The following is a 23,874-nucleotide window of genomic DNA, read 5'->3' as shown; positions in this document are numbered from 1 at the left end:
GCAATCGTCATCAGGTGGGACAACCACGGCAAGAAAACAACTGCTGAAGTAGGCGAGATATTTTTCGTGGCACAAAGTTATATCGGCCTCGGCTGTAGGGGGGGGGGGGCGGGGCTGAAAGAACCAAAGAGTATGGATTCCTGCAGTCACGAAAGCTTAAAATCAAAACTCTACACTATTTTATTTGATCTGGTAAGGCCCACTGACCTACACTGTGTAGTTCTTTTTTTTTAGAAGTGACATGGCTGGCAGAAATGATAGCTCAACGAAGTGGCAACGTCATCTTCATCATCATCACGTGGAAATGTATAGTCAGCCCAAATGCTTTGAGCGCGTGATGTCGATTCGAAATGTGGAGCGGGGAATAACTGGAGGACCCGGAGAAAAATCCACGAAACCACGAGGATGGATGGAGAGACACGCAGACTGCAAATACACAGCAGCAGCAGGCGTCAGGGTCGGGATCGGGATCGAACCCACGACCTCCTGTAGTCCAGGCGAGGTAGTTAACATCTCCTAGCCACCGTGATGATGATGAGAGAGAGACACGCAAACTCCAGATATACAGGGTCGGGATCGAACCCACGACCTCCTGTAGTCCAGGCGAGGGAGTTAACCGCTCACCAAGTGGAGATGGAGCGGTGAAATCAGTTTGTGTGCAGCAGCGATCGTGAGAGGTGGCGATCACCGCTTCATCCAGCAGTGGATTGGCCGTGGCCGGTGATTGATGATGACGTCGATTTTCCACGAAATAGTACTGCTCATCACTGTATCGACCCTGGCTAATGATGATGATGGTAACATTTAGTATTCACGCTATACTTACAGCGCAACGCTAGGACTGTCACGAGGCTGCTGTGTGATGACCCCGCAGATAAAGATCCCCCGTGTAGCCTTAACAAACTGTTGGGGCAAGTGCTGTTAGCGAGCAGCACCTATGAAGGCCGGCACTGTGGCACACGAGGAAGTGGGTGGCCAGCACCACGCCTCGGTCGCCTTTGTCTCCCTCGTGGCGATGTTTACTACACACCGCACCAGGTACTCAGTTGAGGCTGAGTCGGCCTAGGGGAGGCCCAGGATCGGTTCAGATAATCCTCACTGGTGTTGTTGGTTTGCGTGAGCGGGAATCAAAGTAACGCAGAGCGCGCTAACCACAGCGCCACCGCTCCCCTATGTTATGGCCCCTCCTCCCAGACCCCTCACACAAGCCCCTCCCCCTCGCACAAGCCCCGCCCCCTCACACAAGCCCCTCCCCCTCACACAAGCCCCGCCCCCTCACACAAGCCCCTCCCCCTCACACAAGCCCCTCCCCCTCACACAAGCCCCTCCCCCTCGCACAAGCCCCTCCCCCTCACACACAAGCCCCGCCCCCTCACACAAGCCCCTCACACACAAGCCCCGCCCCCTCACACAAGCCCCTCCCCCTCACACACAAGCCCCGCCCCCTCGCACAAGCCCCTCCCCCTCACACAAGCCCCTCCCCCTCACACAAGCCCCGCCCCCTCACACACAAGCCCCTCCCCCTCACACAAGCCCCGCCCCCTCCACCTTCCCGCCAAGCTCCTCCCCCCTCCACCACCTCCGCGGCTCCACGTGGGCCCCGCTGAAGGGGCAGTGGAGTTCAACTCGCGGTGAGGCTTCTCCTCACCAGGTGAGTGGCGTGTGGCCGAGCTGTGGGTGAGTGAGTGTGAGGGTGAGTGAGGGTGAGTGAGTGAGGGTGAGTGAGTGAGTGTGAGTGAGTGAGGCTTCTCCTCACCAGGTGAGTGGCGTGTGGCCGAGCTGTGGGTGAGTGAGTGTGAGGGTGAGTGAGGGTGAGTGAGTGAGGGTGAGTGAGTGAGTGTGAGTGAGTGAGGCTTCTCCTCACCAGGTGAGTGGCGTGTGGCCGAGCTGTGGGTGAGTGAGTGTGAGGGTGAGTGAGTGAGGGTGAGTGAGTGAGGGTGAGTGAGTGAGTGTGAGTGAGTGAGGCTTCTCCTCACCAGGTGAGTGGCGTGTGGCCGAGCTGTGGGTGAGTGAGTGTGAGGGTGAGTGAGGGTGAGCGAGTGAGGGTGAGTGAGTGAGAGGGTGAGTGAGGGTGAGTGAGTGAGGGTGAGTGAGTGAGTGTGAGTGAGTGAGGCTTCTCCTCACCAGGTGAGTGGCGTGTGGCCGAGCTGTGGGTGAGTGAGTGTGAGGGTGAGTGAGGGTGAGTGAGTGAGGGTGAGTGAGTGAGTGTGAGTGAGTGAGGCTTCTCCTCACCAGGTGAGTGGCGTGTGGCCGAGCTGTGGGTGAGTGAGTGTGAGGGTGAGTGAGGGTGAGCGAGTGAGGGTGAGTGAGTGAGAGGGTGAGTGAGGGTGAGTGAGTGAGGGTGAGTGAGTGAGTGTGAGTGAGTGAGGCTTCTCCTCACCAGGTGAGTGGCGTGTGGCCGAGCTGTGGGTGAGTGAGGGTGAGTGAGGGTGAGTGAGGGTGAGTGAGTGAGGGTGAGTGAGTGAGTGTGAGGGTGAGTGAGGGTGAGTGAGTGAGGGTGAGTGAGTGAGTGTGAGTGAGTGAGGCTTCTCCTCACCAGGTGAGTGGCGTGTGGCCGAGCTGTGGGTGAGTGAGTGTGAGGGTGAGTGAGGGTGAGTGAGTGAGGGTGAGTGAGTGAGTGTGAGTGAGTGAGGCTTCTCCTCACCAGGTGAGTGGCGTGTGGCCGAGCTGTGGGTGAGTGAGTGTGAGGGTGAGTGAGTGAGGGTGAGTGAGTGAGGGTGAGTGAGTGAGTGAGTGTGAGTGAGTGAGGCTTCTCCTCACCAGGTGAGTGGCGTGTGGCCGAGCTGTGGGTGAGTGAGTGTGAGGGTGAGTGAGGGTGAGCGAGTGAGGGTGAGTGAGTGAGAGGGTGAGTGAGGGTGAGTGAGTGAGGGTGAGTGAGTGAGTGTGAGTGAGTGAGGCTTCTCCTCACCAGGTGAGTGGCGTGTGGCCGAGCTGTGGGTGAGTGAGTGTGAGTGAGGGTGAGTGAGGGTGAGTGAGTGAGGGTGAGTGAGTGAGTGTGAGTGAGTGAGGCTTCTCCTCACCAGGTGAGTGGCGTGTGGCCGAGCTGTGGGTGAGTGAGTGTGAGGGTGAGTGAGGGTGAGCGAGTGAGGGTGAGTGAGTGAGAGGGTGAGTGAGGGTGAGTGAGTGAGGGTGAGTGAGTGAGTGTGAGTGAGTGAGGCTTCTCCTCACCAGGTGAGTGGCGTGTGGCCGAGCTGTGGGTGAGTGAGTGTGAGGGTGAGTGAGGGTGAGTGAGTGAGGGTGAGTGAGTGAGTGAGTGTGAGGGTGAGTGAGGGTGAGTGAGTGAGGGTGAGTGAGTGAGTGTGAGTGAGTGAGGCTTCTCCTCACCAGGTGAGTGGCGTGTGGCCGAGCTGTGGGTGAGTGAGTGTGAGGGTGAGTGAGGGTGAGTGAGTGAGTGTGAGTGAGTGAGGCTTCTCCTCACCAGGTGAGTGGCGTGTGGCCGAGCTGTGGGTGAGTGAGTGTGAGGGTGAGTGAGGGTGAGTGAGTGAGGGTGAGTGAGTGTGAGTGAGTGAGTGAGGCTTCTCCTCACCAGGTGAGTGGCGTGTGGCCGAGCTGTGGGTGAGTGAGTGTGAGGGTGAGTGAGGGTGAGCGAGTGAGGGTGAGTGAGTGAGTGTGAGGGTGAGTGAGTGAGGGTGAGTGAGTGAGGGTGAGTGAGTGAGTGAGTGTGAGTGAGTGAGGCTTCTCCTCACCAGGTGAGTGGCGTGTGGCCGAGCTGTGGGTGAGTGAGGGTGAGCGAGTGAGGGTGAGTGAGTGAGTGAGTGTGAGGGTGAGTGAGGGTGAGTGAGTGAGGGTGAGTGAGTGAGTGTGAGTGAGTGAGGCTTCTCCTCACCAGGTGAGTGGCGTGTGGCCGAGCTGTGGGTGAGTGAGTGAGGGTGAGTGAGTGAGGGTGAGTGAGTGAGGGTGAGTGAGTGAGGGTGAGTGAGTGAGGGTGAGTGAGTGAGGGTGAGCGAGGGTGAGTGAGTGAGGGTGAGTGAGTGAGGGTGAGTGAGTGAGGGTGAGTGAGTGAGTGTGAGTGAGTGAGGTGAGTGAGTGAGGCTTCTCCTCACCAGGTGAGTGGCGTGTGGCCGAGCTGTGGGTGAGTGAGTGAGGGTGAGTGAGGGTGAGTCAGGGTGAGTGAGTGAGGGTGAGTGAGTGAGTGAGTGTGAGTGAGTGAGGCTTCTCCTCACCAGGTGAGTGGCGTGTGGCCGAGCTGTGGGTGAGTGAGTGAGGGTGAGCGAGTGTGAGTGAGTGAGGGTTAGCGAGTGAGGGTGAGTGAGTGAGGGTGAGTGAGTGAGGGTTGAGTGAGTGTGAGCGAGTGAGGGCGAGTGAGGGTGAGTGAGTGATTGAGGGTGAGTGAGTGGCGTGTGGCCGAGCTGTGGGTGAGGGCGAGTGAGGGTGAGCGAGTGAGTGAGGGTGAGTGAGTGGGTGAGTGAGTGGGTGAGCGGTGAGTGAGGGTGAGTGAGTGAGGGTGAGTGAGTGAGGGTGAGTGAGTGAGTGAGGGTGAGCGAGTGAGGGTGAGCGAGTGAGTGAGGGTGAGTGAGTGAGGGTGAGCGGTGAGTGAGTGAGGGTGAGCGAGTGAGGGTGAGCGGTGAGTGAGGGTGAGTGAGTGAGGGTTAGCGAGTGAGGGTGAGTGAGTGAGGGTGAGTGAGTGAGGGTTGAGTGAGTGTGAGCGAGTGAGGGCGAGTGAGAGTGAGTGAGTGATTGAGGGTGAGTGAGTGGCGTGTGGCCGAGCTGTGGGTGAGGGCGAGTGAGGGTGAGCGAGTGAGTGAGGGTGAGTGAGTGGGTGAGTGAGTGGGTGAGCGGTGAGTGAGGGTGAGTGAGTGAGGGTGAGTGAGTGAGGGTGAGTGAGTGAGGGTGAGTGAGTGAGTGAGGGTGAGCGAGTGAGGGTGAGCGAGTGAGTGAGGGTGAGTGAGTGAGGGTGAGCGGTGAGTGAGTGAGGGTGAGCGAGTGAGGGTGAGCGAGTGAGTGAGGGTGAGTGAGTGGGTGAGCGGTGAGTGAGGGTGAGTGAGTGAGGGTGAGCGAGTGAGGGTGAGCGAGTGAGGGTGAGCGAGTGAGGGTGAGCGAGTGAGGGTGAGTGAGTGAGGGTGAGCGGTGAGCGAGTGAGGGTGAGCGAGTGAGTGAGGGTGAGTGAGTGGGTGAGCGGTGAGTGAGGGTGAGTGAGTGAGGGTGAGTGAGTGAGGGTGAGTGAGTGAGTGAGGGTGAGCGAGTGAGGGTGAGCGAGTGAGTGAGGGTGAGTGAGTGGGTGAGCGGTGAGTGAGTGAGGGTGAGCGAGTGAGGGTGAGTGAGGGTGAGTGAGTGAGTGAGGGTGAGCGAGCGAGTGAGGGTGAGTGAGTGAGGGTGAGTGAGTGTGGGTGAGGGTGAGTAAGTGAGGGTTGAGTGAGTGAGGGTGAGTGAGTGAGGGTGAGTGAGTGAGGGTGAGTGAGTGAGTGAGGGTGAGCGAGTGAGGGTGAGTGAGGGTGAATGAGTGAGTGAGGGTGAGCGAGTGAGGGTGAGTGAGGGTGAATGAGTGAGTGAGGGTGAGTGAGTGAGGGTGAGTGAGTGAGGGTGAGTGAGGGTGAGCGAGTGAGTGTCGGTGAGTGAGTGAGGGTGAGTGAGTGAGGGTGAGTGAGGGTGAGTGAGTGAGTGAGTGTGAGTGAGTGAGGGTGAGTGTGAGTGAGTCAGGGTGAGCGAGTGAGTGAGGGTGAGTGAGGGTGAGTGAGTGTGGGTGAGTGAGTGAGGGTGAGTGAGGGTGAGTGAGTGTGAGTGAGTCAGGGTGAGTGAGTGAGTGAGGGTGAGTGAGTGAGGGTGAGTGAGGGTGAGTGTGAGTGAGTGTGAGTGAGGGTGAGCGGTGGCGCAGCGGTGAGCGCGCTGCGTTACGTGCCCTACGACCCGGGTTCGATTCCCGCTCACGGCCAACATCGGTGACGATTATCCGAACCGGTCCTGGGGGCCTCTCCCCTAGGTCAACTCGGCCCCAAATGAGTACCTGGTGGGCGGTGTGCAGTAAACATCGTCACTGGGGAGACAAAGGCGTGCTGGCCTTCATAGGTGCTACTCGCTAACAGCACTTGCCCCGACAGTCTGTTAAAGGCTATGCGGGGATCTTTGTATTTGTGTGTATGTGGGCTACCCCTAGGTCGACTTGGCCTTGAATTACAACGAGGCGTCGTCTTTGGTGTGGCACACCAGCACCGTGTTGTGGTGGCGTGGTAGTGAACCCCTCATGGTAGTTGCAGTGTTGGTGATGGTTGTTGTTAGTGGTGGTTGTTTTAGTGGTAGTGGTTGTTGTTAGTGGTGATTGTAGTGGTGGTAGTGGTTGTTGTTAGTGGTGGTTGTAGTGGTGGTTGTAGTGGTGGTTGTAGTGGTGGTAGTGGTTGTTGTTAGTGGTGGTTGTAGTTGTGATTGCAGTATTGGTGATGGTTGTTGTAGTGGTAGTTGCAGTGTTGGTGATGGTTTTGTTAGTGTTGGTGATGGTTGTTGTCGTGGTAGTTGCAGTGTTGGTGATGGTTGTTGTTAGTGTTGGTGATGGTTGTTGTAGTGGTAGTTGTAGTGTTGGTGATGGTTGTTGTTAGTGGTGGTTGTAGTGGTTGTTGTAGTGGGTGTTGTAGTGGCAGTTGCAGTGTTGGTGATGGTTGTTGTTAGTGGTGGTTGTAGTGGGTGTTGTAGTGGTGTTTGCAGTGTTGGTGATGGTTGTTGTAGAAGTTGTTGTAGTGGTAGTTGCAGTGTTGGTGATGGTTGTTGTAGTGGTTGTTGTCGTGGTAGTTGCAGTGTTGGTGATGGTTGTTGTAGTGGTTGTTGTAGTGGTGCTTGTAGTGGTAGTTGCAGTGTTGGTAGTGGTTGTGTAGTGGTAGTTGCAGTGTTGGTGGTGATTGCAGTGTTGGTGATGGTTGTTGTAGTGGTGGTTGTACTGTTGTAGTGTTGTTGTAGTGGTTGTTGTAGTGGTAGTTATTATTCGTGATTGTTGTTGTCGTGGTGGATATTATTTGGTTGTTGATAGTTGTCGTGTTAGTGGAGTGGTGGTCTCTATTAGTTAGCAGCATGCCGCTCAGCACGCACAATTAACACCGCAACTAATTAACTAATCCGAGCAATTAGGACTAATTAATTATAACGTCATACAATTACCAACATCGCAAACGTAACCGATATTTTTCCAGTCACGTACCGACGACGTTAATCACTGACTCGGTTATTTAATACACATTTTGTGAGGGAAATAAACTATTAAATCAATAAAAAATGTAACTAAAATAGCAATAGTAAAAATTTAATTAATCTTCTTGGTTCTTTCGGTAAAGTCCCGTAGAAGGGAAATAATAAAATAATAAAACTAAAACATAATAAAATAATTCTCACGACGTTTCGGCCACAACGCAAGCAGCCGTCCTCGGGTGAAGAACAGGTCTGTCGGAAAGACTCCCTGCAGTCAAGACAGCGTCTTGTACATTTGCACTCCGCTGGCGAATGAAGTTGACTAACTATGCTGTGGTCTTAACAACGTAGGAGTTTGTGGTGCGTCAATTGCATAGCTGTCAACCCATCACGGTTCACTCCGTCTTCTTGTACAGGGAAATTGAGTTGTCAGGTCCAAACGGCGTACAGCCGTTTCAATACAATGCAAAAAAAAAGTGTCTATGTGTTTGTGTTTCTCCCTTGTTATAGGACTTTGTAGAATGAACTTTGAGATGTATAAGGGGTACGGGCTGAGCAATAATGTCTGAATTGGTCTGTAATAATGTCTGGAATAAGGCGGCATGGCACTGTTAAGGGATTGACAGTTGTGTCAATGCTCAACCCGAAGCTGGAGTCAACCCTCGACCTTGAACCTGATTTGACCTCTTCCCACGCACGCCGGCATGAGTGGAGGGCTGCCATTTCCCCCTCGTTCGCTGGGACCTCCGTCCGGTTAATAAGAACAATAATTTAAATGTATAAAGCACCCGTAAAGAAATCGTTCTCAGTGGCGCTGTGCGTGGCACGGCGGAAAATAGTTTTAACAACAACCAAGTAACAAAGAAAGGAGAAATGCGGTTTTAAAATAACTAAAGAGAGAAAGCAGATAGCCCGTTAACCCATCTTTCTATATCTCCTGCATTTCATAACCGGTTCGGCTTATGTTGACAGTGCGTGCGTCACAGCGTGATGATGTATCGGAGCCCGCACATTGCCTAAAAAAAAAATCCATGGAAGCGCTCACAGTTTCTCGGTCATCACTGGGTCTATCAACACACGATACCGGTTACCAGACCTGGGTAACCGGGCAATTTCTGCCACCCGGCAAACCAATGCCAATTCCCGGACAGGTGGCAAGCCTAATGGGTGGGTGAGTGGCTGAGTGAGTGACCGAGTGAGTGAGTGGCTGGGTGAATAACTGAGTGAGTGAGTGGCTGGGTGAGTGAGTGGCTGGGTGAATAACGGAGTGAGGAGTGGCTGGGTGAATAACTGAGTGAGTGAACGAGTGAGTGAGTGACCGAGTGAGTGAGTGGCTGAGTGGGTGAGTGGCTCGGTGAGTGAGTGACTCAATGAGCTACTCGGCAAATGAATGAATTAATGGATAAGTGAGTGAATGAATGGGTTCATGGTTGCCACCATATTCCATAGACCAAACCCACGACAGATCCCAATCCCTTGGGACTGTCCTGGTCTGACCTGGACAGATGGCAACTCTAGCTCCCCACCCCAATTTGCTCTAATAATAATACTGAGGAGTTGTCGTGCGTAACAGTCAGTGACTTATTTAGTACAAGCGAGCCAGCTCTGCTGACATTGAAATTATGCAGTCCCAGAAGAGGGCCCTTTGTGCTGATGGGATGTGTAAAATGACACTTTGTTTATGTGGAGGGACCGCCATGTGAAGGAGGCACGTCGATTTGGTTATTTATATTCACCACGATGTGAATTATTGTTTTAGGTCGAATGTAACCGAACCCTCACCCCCCCTGTCTCCACTCACCCCCACGTGACCCCACGTGGCCCCACGCCTCCACTCACCCCACGTGACCCCACGTGACGCCACGCCTCCACTCACCCCCACGTGACCCCACATCTCCAGTCACCCCCACGTGACCCCACATCTTCACTCACCCCACGTGACGCCACGTGACCCCACATCTTCACTCACCCCACGTGACCCCACGCCTCCACTCACCCCACGTGACCCCACTCACCCCCACGTGACCCCACGTCTTCACTCACCCCCACGTGACCCCACTCACCCCCACGTGACCCCACGTCTCCACTCACCCCCACGTGACCCCACGTGACCCCACGTCTCCACTCACCCCCACGTGACCCCACGTGACCCCACGTGACCCCACGTGACCCCACGTCTCCACTCACCCCCACGTGACCCCACACCTCCACTCACCCCCACGTGACCCCACGTCTCCACTCACCCCACGTGACCCCACGTGACCCCTCGTCTCCACTCACCCCACGTGACCCCACGTGACCCCACGTGACCCCACGTCTCCACTCACCCCACGTGACCCCACGTCTCCACTCACCCCATGTGACCCCGTGTCTCCACTCACCCCCACGTGACCCCACGTGACCCCACGTGACCCACTCTCCACTCACCACGTGACCCCACGTGACCCCACGTGACCCCACGTCTCCACTCACCCCACGTGACCCCACGTCTCCCCACCCCATGTGACCCGTGTCTCCACTCACCCCCACGTGACCCCACGTGACCCCACGTCTCCACTCACCCCATGTGACCCCGTGTCTCCACTCACCCCCACGTGACCCCACGTGACCCCACGTCTCCACTCACCCCCACGTGACCCCACGTCTCCACTCACCCCCACGTGACCCCACTTCTCCACTCACCCCACGTGACCCCACGTGACCCCACGTCTCCACTCACCCCACGTGACCCCACGCCTCCACTCACCCCACGTGACCCCACGTCTCCACTCACCCCATGTGACCCCGTGTCTCCACTCACCCCCACGTGACCCCACGTGACCCCACGTCTCCACTCACCCCACGTGACCCCACGTCTCCACTCACCCCCACGTGACCCCACGCCTCCACTCACCCCACGTGACCCCACGTGACCCCACGTCTCCACTCACCCCACGTGACCCCACGCCTCCACTCACCCCACGTGACCCCACGTCTCCACTCACCCCATGTGACCCCGTGTCTCCACTCACCCCCACGTGACCCCACGTGACCCCACGTCTCCACTCACCCCCACGTGACCCCACGTCTCCACTCACCCCCACGTGACCCCACTTCTCCACTCACCCCACGTGTCCCCGTGTGCGCGTGTCCCCCGGTGCAGGTGTATCGCGTGGCCATGCCGTGGCGCGCCCTCCTGCTGTGGCCGGCCGTGCTGCTGCTGTCCCTGCTGCTGCGGCTCCTGCGGGGGCCCCTCCCCCCGGGGCTGGAGTCCCCCCGCCGACTCCGGCTCCTGGAGGCGGCAAACCTGCTGCTCGCCAGCCTGGTGCGGCCTGCTGCCTGCTGCCTCCCCCTCTCTCTCTCTCCTGCTGTCTCCCGCTGCTGTCCCCCCCTGCTGCCCCCCCCCCCGCTGTCCCCCACCTCTGCTACCCCCCCCCCTGCTGTCCCCCCGCTGTCTCCCCCTGCTGCCCCCCTCGCTGTCCCCCACCCCTGCTATCTTCTCCCTGCTGTCCCCCACTCCTGCTGTCCTACCCTGCTGCCCCCCCCCCCGCTGTCCCCCACCTTTGCTATCTTCCCCCTGCTGCCCTCCACCCCCGCTGTCCCTCCTGTTGCCCCCCCTGCTGCCCCCCCACCCACCCCTGCTGTCTCCCGTGGTCCTTTTGCGATCGAGTGGCGAATGCTCACGATGATCTTTCTCGGAGAATTCCATCTGCGGCTCAGCAAGTAACAAATCAAACAAACAAACCACGCATCACGCTCCATTTCAGTAACCACACCGCGTGCGCTTAATACAAAAAATACTACAACAGGCGACGTTTCGGGCAATGGCCCTTCTTCACAAGCAGGGGAACGTCACGAACGCAACCACGGCTGACAGGGCATTGATAACGGCGTTATTCGCACGCTCCCTCTTTAGAAGTTTCATTGTCGCGGTCGCGGTCACGCTCGGCTTTACTCACGGCATTTTATTCTCCCCCACCCTCCCTACACCCCCACCTCCCTCCCATCGTCCCACCGTGACCCACCGTGACACGGCGATCGGAGATTGCGCTCAGTGGGCGCCGCAGCATCTCACGGACTTGGGCCCCGTCCGGCGTAACGACGGACATCGCGTTCCGTCACCTTCGCCCTGACCCTCTGAACCCCACACCCACCGCCACACCCACCCCCACCCCCACCCCACCCACCCCCAAACTCTCGCGCAACGCTATCAGGATGAACAGCTTTAACTCGATGCATTCCTTGCCGATAACTGTGTGGCCTTGGAAAAAAAAGTATAGAATAGGCGACGTTTCGGGGAAACGGCCCTAAATCATAGCACATCAAAGACTGTCACGAGGCTGCTGTACAAAAAAAAAAACCTTTGCTCACTCACACTCACTCACACACTCTCTCACACACTCACACTCACTCTCTCACACTCACTCACACTCACTCACACTCACTCACACTCACTCATCCATACAACGTCCTCACTGCCCCACTCACTCACTCACCCAAACAAAGACCCCACGTCCAACACCAATGGAGACTAGGCTCTAAGAAAAGCTGTCTCGGGTGTGGAGCAATCAACTTCAAGGACAGTTGCATATCATTATCAGAGTTGTTTCTTTTTGTTTGCATTTTGACTGCTTGTGTTGTGGTTATTGCAAACATGATGCCTTGTATAAAGGTGTCAGTTTTTGCACCAGTTGAAAGGGTAAAAACCTATTACTAAAAGACCCCACGTTTCAGCCTTCAACAGACTGTAAGAGCAAGTGCTGTTAGCGAGTAGCACCTATGAAGGCCAGCACGGCACGGCACATGAGGGGGTGGTTGGCTACCACCACGCCTGGCCGCCTTTGTCTCCCAAGGGACCATGTTTACACACCGCACTAGGTACCCTACTTGAGGCTGAGTCGACCTCGGGCAGGCCCAGGACCGGTTCAGATAACCGTCACTGATGTTGGCCGTGAGTGGGAATCTAACCGGGGTCGCCAGGTTCGTAGCGCAGCGTAGCGTTAACCACTGCGCCACTGCTCCCACACACACACTCACCTGTGCGCTCGCACCCAGGCATGGCTGGGCTCCAGGCTGGGCTTGGGGAGCCAGGTGCTGCTCATGCGGCGTCTGCGGGAAGCCGCTCTCCGCCCGTCGCACGCGACCCCCGACGACCCCGCCGTGGCCGTGCGCAACACGCGCATCGACGGCGTCCCCGTGCGCATCTACACTCCCCTGCGAGCGGGTGGGGAGACGGCGGCCGAGACACACCGACCGCGACCCACCATCATCTTCTTCCACGGCGGCGGGTGGATGTTCGGCAGCGTGGGTGCGTGTGCGCGCGCGTGTGCGTGTGTGGGGAGCGGTGGTGTAGCGGTTAGCACGCTGCACTACGAACCCGGCGACCCGAGTTCGATTGCCGCTCACAACCACCAACACCAGTGGCGATTATCTGAACCGGCCTTGGGTCTCCCCTAGATTGACTGGCGATGTGTAAAACATCGCCACTGGGGATACAAAGGTGGTCGGGCGTGGTGTTGGCCACCCACCCCCTCGTGTGCCGTGCCGGCCTTTATAGGTGCTCGCTCACAGCACTTGCCCCAACAGTCTCTTAAAGGCTATACGGGGGATCTATGTGTGCAGTGTGTGTCTGGCTAAACACCCTCCACCTCCCCACTGGTGTCAAATTGTGCATTGTGGCGAGTGGCACCGTTGTGTATTTTGAGCAGTGCCGGGGGGGGGGGGGGGGGGTCTCTAGGCCGTTGGTAATCAGCCGATAACCCTCATGGCGCTCACGGCCACCACAGCTGCTAACGGGGGTCCGGGGAGGGGAGGTGGTGGGCGCTGGATGGCTGCAAGGGGCTGGTAACCCCCCCCTCCACTAGGAATTTATTCAACAGACCCACGAAGAAAGAATGTGCGTGCCAGAGGCCCCCGGGGGAGAGACCGGGCTCTGTAACATCTCCTCGCCAAATTGTGTTTGGCGGAGCCAGGAGACTCAGAATCTTAATTTGGACTGGAGGAATCCGATGAGCTATGAAGCTTTTTTTCACAGATGTGCAGTATGAACCGCACCCCCCCCCACCCCTCCACGGGGTTCTTACAGAAACAACAACAGCAAATCACTGTAGTTTGTGGCCGTATGGAACGTCCCAACTTTCCTCTTTGGCTCTTCCCCCCCCCCCCTCTTACTCTAAATAATCACGGTTCTCTAAACAGCTCTCTCTATTCACCACAGTAATTTTGCTGTGGTGGTTCCACCTGAAGACGGAGGCTTGTGTTGCTTCCGAAACGTCGTGATTTAATTTAGTTATCATTAAATGTTTATTTATTTATTTACTTTGTGATTTAATTTAGTTATCATTTTCTATTTATTTATTTACTTAATTTGTGATTTAATTTATTTTTATTTTTTATTATTTTTTACCTACATGACTTTCCCGAAAAAACCAAAGAATACATCCCAACTTTGTTGATGGAGGGGATGAGAGGCTGCCCATCCCTCTGTCGGGAGCTGGACTGGTGACGCCTGGACCTCGGTGAAATACCGGAGGTCCGGGAGACTGGTTCTGGCTCTATCCACGGAGGATGAGCAGTTTGTACTGATCCGTATTAGAGATTTTTGTTTGGGTTAGATCGCGTAAATATAAATGTGTCGTGTAACCTGCCAACCATCTGACACGGCCAATTCGTAACGGGACAGACCTTACCAATTGGCTGTGTCGGGCGGTGGCGGGTTTAACAATACATTTATATTTACGTGATCTAACCCATAAAAAAATGCTTTTATGGATAATTTTGGTCTCGAAAGCCCAGTTTGTATTTACAGTAAAACCTTGGATTGCGAGTAACTTGGTCTAAGAGTGTTTTGCAAGACGAGCAAAATTTTTAAATAAATATTAATTTGATAAACGAGCGAGGTCTTGCAATACGAGTAGTACATGTATACGCTTTGTCTGCCGAGCGTCACGTGATCACAACTGATATAGGAATGCTTTGATATACGAGTGCTTTGGATTACAAACATGTTTCCGGAATGAACTATGCTCGCAATCCAAGGTTTTACTGTAGTTCTCTTTTCAATCCTTTACTTGGGGCAGTAAAACTTCAGACAACAGCGAGTAGCTCTAGATTTGAAGCTTTCGTGACTGCAAGGATTCATACTCTTTGGTTTTTTCGGTAAAGTCCGGTGGGACCGTCACAGCTAAATTTACTGTATCAAGTGTTGCCTCCGAAACGTCGTGATTTAATTTAGTTATTTTTCATTTAATATTATTTTATTTTATTATAAAAAAAATTCACCTACGTGACTTTACCGAAAAAATCTAAGAGTAGCGAGTAGCTCTTCTGAATAAAATAAACGAAGGGGGCGTGGGAGCGGGGTGACAAGGTGTGGGAAGCTGCGAGTCCCAGTCTGCTGTAGCCTAGCATGCCTCGTAGTGGGGTCGACGACGATGATGATCGTAGTGATGATGGTGATGATAACATGAGCTTGTATGAATCGCAGACAGCTACGACCACGTGACAAGGTTTCTGGTGAAGCGCACAGGAGCTGAGCTGATATCCGTGGAGTGAGTACCCACAAAGCCATTGACACAGATCCCCAGTGGAGCCTTTGTGCGTGTGCAGTCATCAGCAGCTGGGCTGACATCACCGTCACTGGCTACACTCAGCAACCCGGTTTAATCTAAACAAAGATCCCCCGTATAGCCTCTACAGACCTTTTGGGGCAAGTGCTGTTAGCGAGCAGCACTCTATGAAGGACGCCATGCCACACCGATAAAGAGGTGGGTGGCCAAGACCACGCCTGGCCGCCTTTGTCTCCCAAGTGCCGATGTTTTGCACATCACACCAAGCACTCATTTGAGGTTGAGTCGACCTAGGGGAGGCTCAAGACCGGTTCATATATTTGTCACTGGTGGTGACCGTGAGCGGGAATCAAACTCGGGCCGCCGGTTTGTAGCGCAGCGCGCTAACCGCTACACTCATACACGCGCACGCATGTACGTGCGTTCAGATGTATACGCACACATTAGCGTTCGGACACGCAGACACGCACGCACAAACACGCATCGTCACGTGTCTCCGTGCAAGACTCCACTTCTGATCTGTACTTTGTGTCTTTGTGCAGTCTCATCGATGATGATAGCGATGATGGTGATCCCTTGTTATCTACGTTAATCGAGAACCCCAGTTTCACTTGCTCTGCTCTGTCCTCTCATCTCTTCCTGTTTCATCTCATCTGGTCGTGTATGTGTTAAACAATCCGCGTAACTGGTATCGGGCAAACACCAAAATGCTGAAAATATGACCTGACAATCACTCAATAGGGATCGCACTCAGCAACAACACCACCCTCCTACCCTGAACACTTGCCAGGGCACTCCTGAAAATAAGTCCTGAGACTCAGTGCGGATTTTCCTGGGTAAACTAGCATGGCAATAATAGAATATGGTTCAACCTGGTCTCGTATTATCCCAGACTTATCTGGTCTGCATCTTGTCTGGTGTCATCTGGATTCTTCATGTCATATGTGGTGTGTAAACTGGTCTCATCTGGTTTAAACTTCTCTTAGATTAATCTAATCTGGTCTGATCTGGTGAAAGCTGGTGCCAATCTGATCCCCAGCCTGATCTAATCTGGTCTCATCTGGTCCTGGACGTAAATCTAATCCGATCTAATCTGCTCCCAGACTTATTTAATCTTTCCCAGTCTGATCTAATCTGGTCTCATCTGGTCCCGGACTTATCTAATCTGGCCTCATCTGGTCCCAGAGTGATCTAATCTGGTCTCATCTGGTTCCAGACTTCTCTAATCTGGTCCCATACTGATGTAATCTGGTTTCATTCGGTCTCCTGCGATCTCCCCCTGGCAGGTACCGGCTGGCCCCGGAGCACCCGTTCCCGGTGCCGCTGGGCGACTGCGTGCGCGTGGCGCGCTGCGTACTGGGTGGCGGCACCGTGGGGCCGGTGGCGCTGTGCGGGGACAGCGCGGGGGGCAACCTCGCCACCGCCGTGGCGCTCACGCTCGCCAGGGACGCACGCACGGGAGGGCGGGTGAGCGAGAGGGTGAGCGAGAGGGTGAGCGAGAGGGTGATCGCGAGGGTGAGCGAGAGGGTGAGTGAGGGGGTGAGTGAGGGTGAGCGGCAACCTCGCCACGGCCATGGCGCTCACCCTCACCAGGGACGCACGCACGGGGTGGCGGGTGAGCGAGAGGGTGAGCGAGAGGGTGAGCGAGAGGGTGAGTGAGGGTGAGCGGCAACCTCGCCACGACCATGGTGCTCACCCTCACCAGGGACGCACGCACGGGGCGGCGGGTGAGCGAGAGGGGGAGAGGCTTAGTGAGGGTGAAAGATGGTGTGAGTGCGAGGGTGAGAGGTTAGTGTGATTGAGCAATGGTGAGGGTGAGTGAGAGGGTGAGGGATGGTGCGAGTGAGGACAGAAAACAATGATGATGTAACGGCATCGATGAGCTTTCAACAACACGCGCACAGACACGCGGAGAAAAAGCACACGGCTCTTTGCGGATTGTGCAAAACCATCAGCAGTTCCTGAAGAACTCCATAGCAGAGATCGCAAACGGGTTTTGATTCCTTACCCGTACCCGACCGCACCAGGGTCGCAAACGGGTACCCGTACCCGTACCCGGCCGGGTACGGGTAGCCGGGTATCGGGTAGGGTACGGGTATCGGGTACCCGATTGCGACCTCTGGGATGAAGCCATGTTGCAGGCGCGGGTGGGTTGATTCTAGGAACTTGAATTGTGAGAAGAGACAAGACGTTTGGAAATGAGTGATAAACAGTTACTCACCAGTGACTCACGGTCTACCCGTACCCGGCCGTACCAGGGTCGCAAACGGGTACCCGTACCCCTACCTGGCCGGGTACGGGTAGCCGGGTATCGGGTAGGGTACGGGTATCAGGTACCCGGTTGCGACCTCTGCTCCATAGTTGGCCTTCTTGTCTTCAGCAACGATGAAAATAAACTTGAGCGACTGTGACCGAGCGAGACAGAGATAGGCAACCGTATAGCGTGGGTTTCCTCGTCATCAGGACTCATCAGCACAGTAGCAGTGAGTCAACAGAATCTGAATATTAATATTTTTACTGCAGAACGTTTTCACAGGTGTCCAGTAGGGGCAGGTCAGAAAGTTACAACAACAAACAATACAATAGGAAAGGTAAGCAAGTCACTGAAATAAATATTTTTACTTTCATTGTTTTTTTTTCAGTAAAGTCACGTATGTAGAAATAAAATAAAATTTAAATAAAGAAAATAAAATACTATTTTATTTGATTTCTACACGCGTGACTTTACCGAAAAAAAAACAATGAGTATAATTTCTGCAGTCATGAAAGCTTCAATTCTATATTAAAAATATATACATCTATGTTTAATTTTCGATTTGAAGCTTTCGTGACTGCAGGGATTCATATTCTTGGTTCTTTCGGTAAAGTCACGTAGAAGGGAAATAATAAAATAATACAAATAAAACATTTCAGACGCTGTCTCCCCGACAGCCCTGTTCTTCACCTGAGGACGGCTGATTGCGTTGTGGCCGAACCGTCGTTAGAATTATTTTATTATGTTTTATTTTTATTATTTCCCTTCTACGTGACTTTACCGAAAGAACCAAGAAGATCTATGTTTAATTTACCAGCTAAAACCCACTGAGCTATTAGCTTCTTTTTCATCACAAATGATGGCTCCGACGAATTGGCTTATCATCACGTGGACATATAGAGCAGCGCTCACTGCTGCAGAGTCCGCTTCTGGGAGCCGTGGTACGCTGTGGAGTCACTAGGCCCAAACTGTGGGGCCCACGCAGTCGCTTGGCTCATGCCAATAACACTGGTCAACAAAAAAAAACATTTTTTTCTGGTCTGGACTTTTGCAGCTGTTTTAGACTAATTTCAGGGTGCTGTTTCCAAATCTGATCTCAGATTTGCTCTATCACATCTCATTTTTATGCTGTCGGCATACCCCATTTTCATTGATTTTACCCTAAATTAACTCTGTCACTTATGATTGCAAGTTGTTGCGAGTCAGTGACTGCTTTAGTGTTAAAATATGGTGCTGTATTTTTAGGATAGTGTGTTTATAATATCATTTTATGTAGATATCCACATTTATTTAATATTTTTCTTCTCCAGTTTTTATTGAAAATGTAATATTTGATATCTCAAAAACCTGATGTGATAGACAAAAACCGATGCCAGATTTGGAATCAGCACCCCAAAATTACCTTAAACCCGTTGGAATACCTTATGCCAGAAAAAGTGTGTTGACCAGTGCAATCATCACTCCCGACTATTCGCACTCGCAGGAGGCCACGGGGCCGGTGGGCTGCGTGACGCCAGTTCAACACCTCGTGGTAGTCTTTCACGGACAATGTTATCCATCGTCGAGGTTTTTTTTGGGTGAGATGGCAAAAATTAACCTGTAGAAACAAAAGTTTTTCACTATAAATCCTTTATATGCGTGGCATCGGTTTTATTTTATTATTCATTTCTGTTTTTCTTGAGCAAGATTTTCATTTTTATCACATTGGTATTTTTAATTAAATATGAAAAAAAAAATTTCCTAAAAAGTGGAAAATTTTGGAAAAAATTTTTCACGAAAATAAATTGTCACGCACAACGAGTCTGTGTGCAAAATGTCAGCTCGATTGGATCACGGGAAGTGGGTTAGATAACGACCGAAAGATTTGCACGGCCGTAAGCGCGCAAGCAAGCAAGCAAGTGAACTTAATATAAAGGATTTAAAAATATCAATGTGTTGTTCAAACAAAACGTGTCAATTTAGTTACGAGTTCAGCACAGGCCGGTCGCGTGCTGGAGAGTAAATCCACTACGACGTTTATAATTCGAGTACAGTGGCATTTCGCCGTTAATCACAACAACAACCAGGCGTATCGGGCGATTAGCCAGCATTGTGAAACCGCTTACCCGCTCGCTTGTCACAGTTCCTATGATTCTAGATTTGAAGCTTTCGTGACTGCAAGGATTCATATTCTTAGGTTTTTTCGGTAAAGTCACGTAGGTAAAAAATTAATCCGCACCTAGTTTACACAACAAAGGCTCATTCCTAACAGCGTGCTTCAGCCGCACCGAACCTCACAAAAATAATATTCAGGCCTACCTTGGCTCCTCCCACCCTCAACCAGTATATATACAAATACTGTGTTCTTGGTATTTCTCTCACTTGATACAGCTATCGTGCTGTGACGGTTCCACCTGAAGACGGAAGCTTGTGTTGCCTCCGAAACGTCGTGATTTTTATTTTTATTTTACTTTTAATAATTTTATTTTTTAACTACGTGACTTTACCGAAAAAAACCTAAGAATAAGTTCCTATGATCACTGTTTCATTGGTTTCATGGCTTTATTTTGGTGATTTTGAAAAGTGTATTGGTTTAGCCACGTTTGTTTGTTGTAGTACAGAGTTAGACTGATGGCCTTAATCTAAGTTGTCTTGTGGTTGTTGTTGGTTGTTTGACTTGCATCCCACTGGGATTTTTGCACACAGCGTTGGTGTACGGTGATTTTTTCTGCAATATTTTGCTTCCTTTTCTTGGATTTTCTGTTTGCACTCAGTCACACATTCACTTTAGATGTTTTTTTGTTCATGTTTTAGTTTTTTGTTTGTTGCGGTTGCACCCGATTCAAGAGCCGAATGGCTCACAGGGCTACACCTAATAGATGAACTTGACTTGAACTTGAACCCCTCCTCCCCCGCAGCCCCTCCCCTCGGCCCAGCCGGTGGCGCTGGCGCTGCTCTACCCGTCGCTGCAGATGATCGACCTGAATCTGGCGTCGCACGCGCAGAGCGACGCGGTGCCGGTGCTGTCGCGCGCGCGCACCGCCGCCTGCTGCCTCGCCTACATAGGGGCACCGCAGGTGCGGGGTGGGGGGGGGGCAAGGGTTGGTGGGGGGGTGGTGGGAGGGGGAGCGCCGCCGGTGCAGGGAGGGGACGTCGCAAGCGCGGGGGGCCGTAGGTGCGGGGGGGGGCGCGGTGGGGTGGGGGGCGAGGAGCCGCGGGGGTGGGTGGGGGGAGTGCTGCAGGTGCAGGTGGGGGGAGGTGGGGGGAGGCGGGGGCCGTGGTGGGGATGGTGGGAGGCAGTGCCGATGTGAGTAGGGGTGGTGGAGGTGGTGATAGCGTTGGTAGTGACAGACTTGGAGTTTAAGGTTGTGGTGTAGATGGTGGTGGAGGCAGTGATGGTGGTGGCCGTGGTGGGGGCAATGGAGATGGTGGGAGGCGGTGCCGATGTGAGTAGGGGTGGTGGAGGTGGTGAATGGCGGTGGTGGTGAAGGTGGCGTTGGTATTGACGGACTTGGAGTTTAAGGTTGTGGTGTAGATGGTGGTGGAGGCAGTGATGGTGGTGGCCGTGGTGGGGGCAATGGAGATGGTGGGAGGCGGTGCCGATGTGAGTAGGGGTGGTGGAGGTGGTGAATGGCGGTGGTGAAGGTGGCGTTGGTATTGACGGACTTGGAGTTTAAGGTTGTGGTGTAGATGGTGGTGGAGGCAGTGATGGTGGTGGTGGTGGCGATGGTGATGGAGGAGTCGGCGTTTCCCTTGGTACCACACTCATCGTCGCACGCACCAGATTTGGCGATGGCCTTTGGGACGACCAAGACGGTGGTCGCACTGCTAGCCACCACATCCCTGATGATAACACCAACGGTGCTGCTGATGAATCAACTGGTGATGACGCTGCTGCTGCTGCTGCCGACGCTGCTGCTGATGATGACGCTGCTTCTGCTGATGACACTGCTGCTGGTGACGCTACTGCTGCTGATGATGACGCTTTTGCTGGTGATGACGCTGCTGCTGATGACACTGCTGCTGGTGGTGATGCTGCTGCTGGTGACACTGCTGCTGCTGGTGACACTGCTGCTGGTGATGACGCTGCTGCTGCTGGTGACACTGCTGCTGCTGGTGACACTGCTGCTGCTGCTGGTGATGCTGCTATTGGTGACGCTGCTGCTGCTGGTGACACTGCTGCTGCTGGTGATGACGCTGCTGCTGCTGGTGATGCTGCTGCTGGTGACACTGCTGCTGCTGGTGACGCTGCTGCTGGTGATGCTGCTGCTGGTGACACTGCTGCTGCTGGTGATGCTGCTGCTGGTGATGCTGCTGCTGGTGACGCTGCTGCTGGTGATGCTGCTGCTGGTGACACTGCTGCTGCTGGTGACGCTGCTGCTGCTGCTGGTGATGACGCTGCTGCTGCTGGTGACGCTGCTGCTGGTGACGCTGCTGCTGGTGATGACGCTGCTGCTGGTGACACTGCTGCTGGTGACACTGCTGTTGGTGATGCTGCTGCTGGTGATGCTGCTGCTGGTGACACTGCTGCTGCTGGTGACACTGCTGCTGCTGGTGACACTGCTGCTGGTGATGCTGGTGATGCTGCTGCTGGTGGCACTGCTGCTGATGATGACACTGCTGCTGCTGCTGGTGACGCTGCTGCTGGTGACGCTGCTGCTGGTGACACTGCTGTTGGTGACACTGCTGCTGGTGACACTGCTGCTGGTGACGCTGCTGTTGGTGACACTGCTGCTGCTGGTGACGCTGCTGTTGGTGACACTGCTGCTGCTGGTGACACTGCTGCTGGTGACACTGCTGGTGATGACGCTGCTGCTGTTGACGCTGCTGCTGGTGATGACGCTGCTGCTGCTGTTGACGCTGCTGCTGGTGATGACGCTGCTGCTGCTGTTGACGCTGCTGCTGGTGATGACGCTGCTGGTGACACTGCTGCTGCTGGTGACGCTGCTGCTGTTGACGCTGCTGCTGGTGATGACGTTGCTGCTGCTGGTGATGACGCTGCTGCTGGTGACACTGCTGCTGCTGTTGACGCTGCTGCTGGTGATGACGCTGCTGCTGGTGATGACGCTGCTGCTGGTGATGACGCTGCTGCTGGTGATGACGCTGCTGGTGACGAGGGTCGAGGGGCACTCACCGACGCGCCCCTCCCCTGTGACCGCTCCTCATCACGTGCCACCTAGCCCAGTCTTAACAGCGACCCCGAAGTAAAAAAAAAAAGAAATTTTAGTTAGATATTGAGCCCTGTGTCTGTGTTGGCTGACCCCCCGCTCCTCCCGCTGCCCCCTGCCCCGCGCCTCTCCCTGCCCCCTGCCCCGCACCTCTCCCTGCCCCCGCAGGAGCTCGTGCCGGCCTTGCTGAAGGGGCAGCACAGCTCCCCGCGTCACCGCGCCGGCCTCCGGGCCCTCGTGCAGGAGGAGGAGGCGGCTTTGGCGCAAGGGGGCGGAGAGGGAGCGGCTCACGGGTTCACAGCCTCCACGCACGAGGATCCCAGCGTGAGGAGGAGGAGGATGAGGAGGAAGCTGAGAACGTCTCAGCCGGGAGGCGTCACGCCGTGTGGGGTGCCCGGCGTCACCCACGGCGCCGTGGGTGACGCTGGCGGAAAGGCAACGGAATATTCCGGTGATGGAGGAGGTGTCGATGGAGGAGGTATCGAGCGTGGGTTTGACGGCTTCGCTAGTGGCGTCGGCGAAGGCGGTTACGGTGTGTATGATGCCTGTGATGACGACGATGGTGATGATGAGGATGGTGGTGGTGTCGATGACGTCGGCGAAACCGCAGTTGCCAACGATCGTAACGCCGGCCTCGCCGCGGCCGACGGCGGCGCGGAGCGGCGGCGGCGGCGGCCTCCTCCCCCAGGCCTCTCCTGGATGGCGCGCGCCTGCCTGGACCCCCTGCTGTGCCCGCTGGCGGTGGGCGACGGGTGGCTGCGCCGTCTCCCGCGCCGCCTCTTCGTGCTGAGCTGCGAGCACGACGTCCTGCGCGACGAGGCCCGGGCTCTGGCGGCACGCGCCCGCCGCTGCGGCCTGCGCGTCACGCGGCACCACGCGGCGCACGGCTTCCACGGCGTCCTCAACTTCTACGGGAGGGACGGGCGGGGGACGGCCGCGGGGTGGCCCGGCGGCGATGGCGACGGCGGCGCCGGCGATGGTGGTGGAGGCGGTGGAGTTGATGGAGGTCTCGTTCGTGACGGTGGTGATGGTGGTGGTCTTGGTGGAGCTGATGGTCGTGTTGGTGATGGTGGAGTCGGTACGGTTGATGTTCACAGCGATGACGACGATGCTAGTGGTGGTGGTGGTGGACACACTCGTACCCGTCACATCGCTGCCACCAATGACAACAACCCTGCTGCTGCTGATGGTGATGATGATGATGCCGACGATGATGAATCCTCCGACCGTGCTGCTGATGACGACGATGACAGTGACGACGATGACGGAGGTGGAGGTGGCGATGGTGCCGAGCGGCCTACGGCCAGCGGGCCGTGCTGGCTGTGCGCGTGGTTCTGGCCGAGCCCCATGTGCTGGCTCTGCTCGAGGCCCATCATCGCCTTCCGCTGCGGCGAGGAGGCCCTGGAGGCCACCGCCGCATTCTTGCGACGCAGCCTGGCAGCCGCGGTCAGAGACAAAAAAACAAAGTGAACGGCGGTGGCAGCGGGGGGGGGGGGGGGGGGGGCCACGATCGACCTCGACCCTTGCATCGATCCCGGACGACGCCGGTGCTGACGGTGGTGGAACAGTTGCGACGCACGGGCCGTCTGGCAGGGCCCACGGCGAGCAGCGGCTCCTGCTCGCACGGCTGGTAGTGAAGAAGAAGATGATGATGATGATTGAAGCACCGCTACCAACTGTCACAACACCCTCGTTGATCTCTTGACTCAAGTTGGTTTGATGGACACAAAGTGAGCGGAAATCTGTTCTGTTCCTTGCGCACGATGGCAACGGCAGCATCGGCAGCATTGGCAGCATCGGCAGCATCGGCGTTGTGTGG

General features: G+C 55.0%; 1 protein-coding gene across 1 annotated transcript; it reads left to right on the top strand.

Moving 5' to 3' along the window:
* Positions 1–1,584: 1,584 nt before the first annotated feature.
* On the top strand, positions 1,585–23,547 carry LOC133340841 (uncharacterized PE-PGRS family protein PE_PGRS54-like). Its single transcript, XM_061549268.1, has 7 exons — positions 1,585–1,651; positions 10,250–10,411; positions 12,142–12,394; positions 14,573–14,636; positions 15,941–16,121; positions 19,806–19,964; positions 22,224–23,547. The coding sequence occupies exons 2-7, from the start codon at positions 10,265–10,267 to the stop codon at positions 23,523–23,525; spliced, it is 2,106 nt and encodes a 701-aa protein (XP_061405252.1). The 5' UTR covers positions 1,585–1,651; positions 10,250–10,264; the 3' UTR covers positions 23,526–23,547.
* Positions 23,548–23,874: the final 327 nt, after the last annotated feature.

This window comes from Lethenteron reissneri, chromosome 10 (genome assembly GCF_015708825.2).
Source record: "Lethenteron reissneri isolate LAM-NWPU_2019-01 chromosome 10, ASM1570882v1, whole genome shotgun sequence".
NCBI lineage: Eukaryota > Metazoa > Chordata > Hyperoartia > Petromyzontiformes > Petromyzontidae > Lethenteron > Lethenteron reissneri.
The sequence above is the reverse complement of the archived record's forward strand: the minus strand, read 5'-3'. Positions and strand labels throughout refer to the sequence as shown.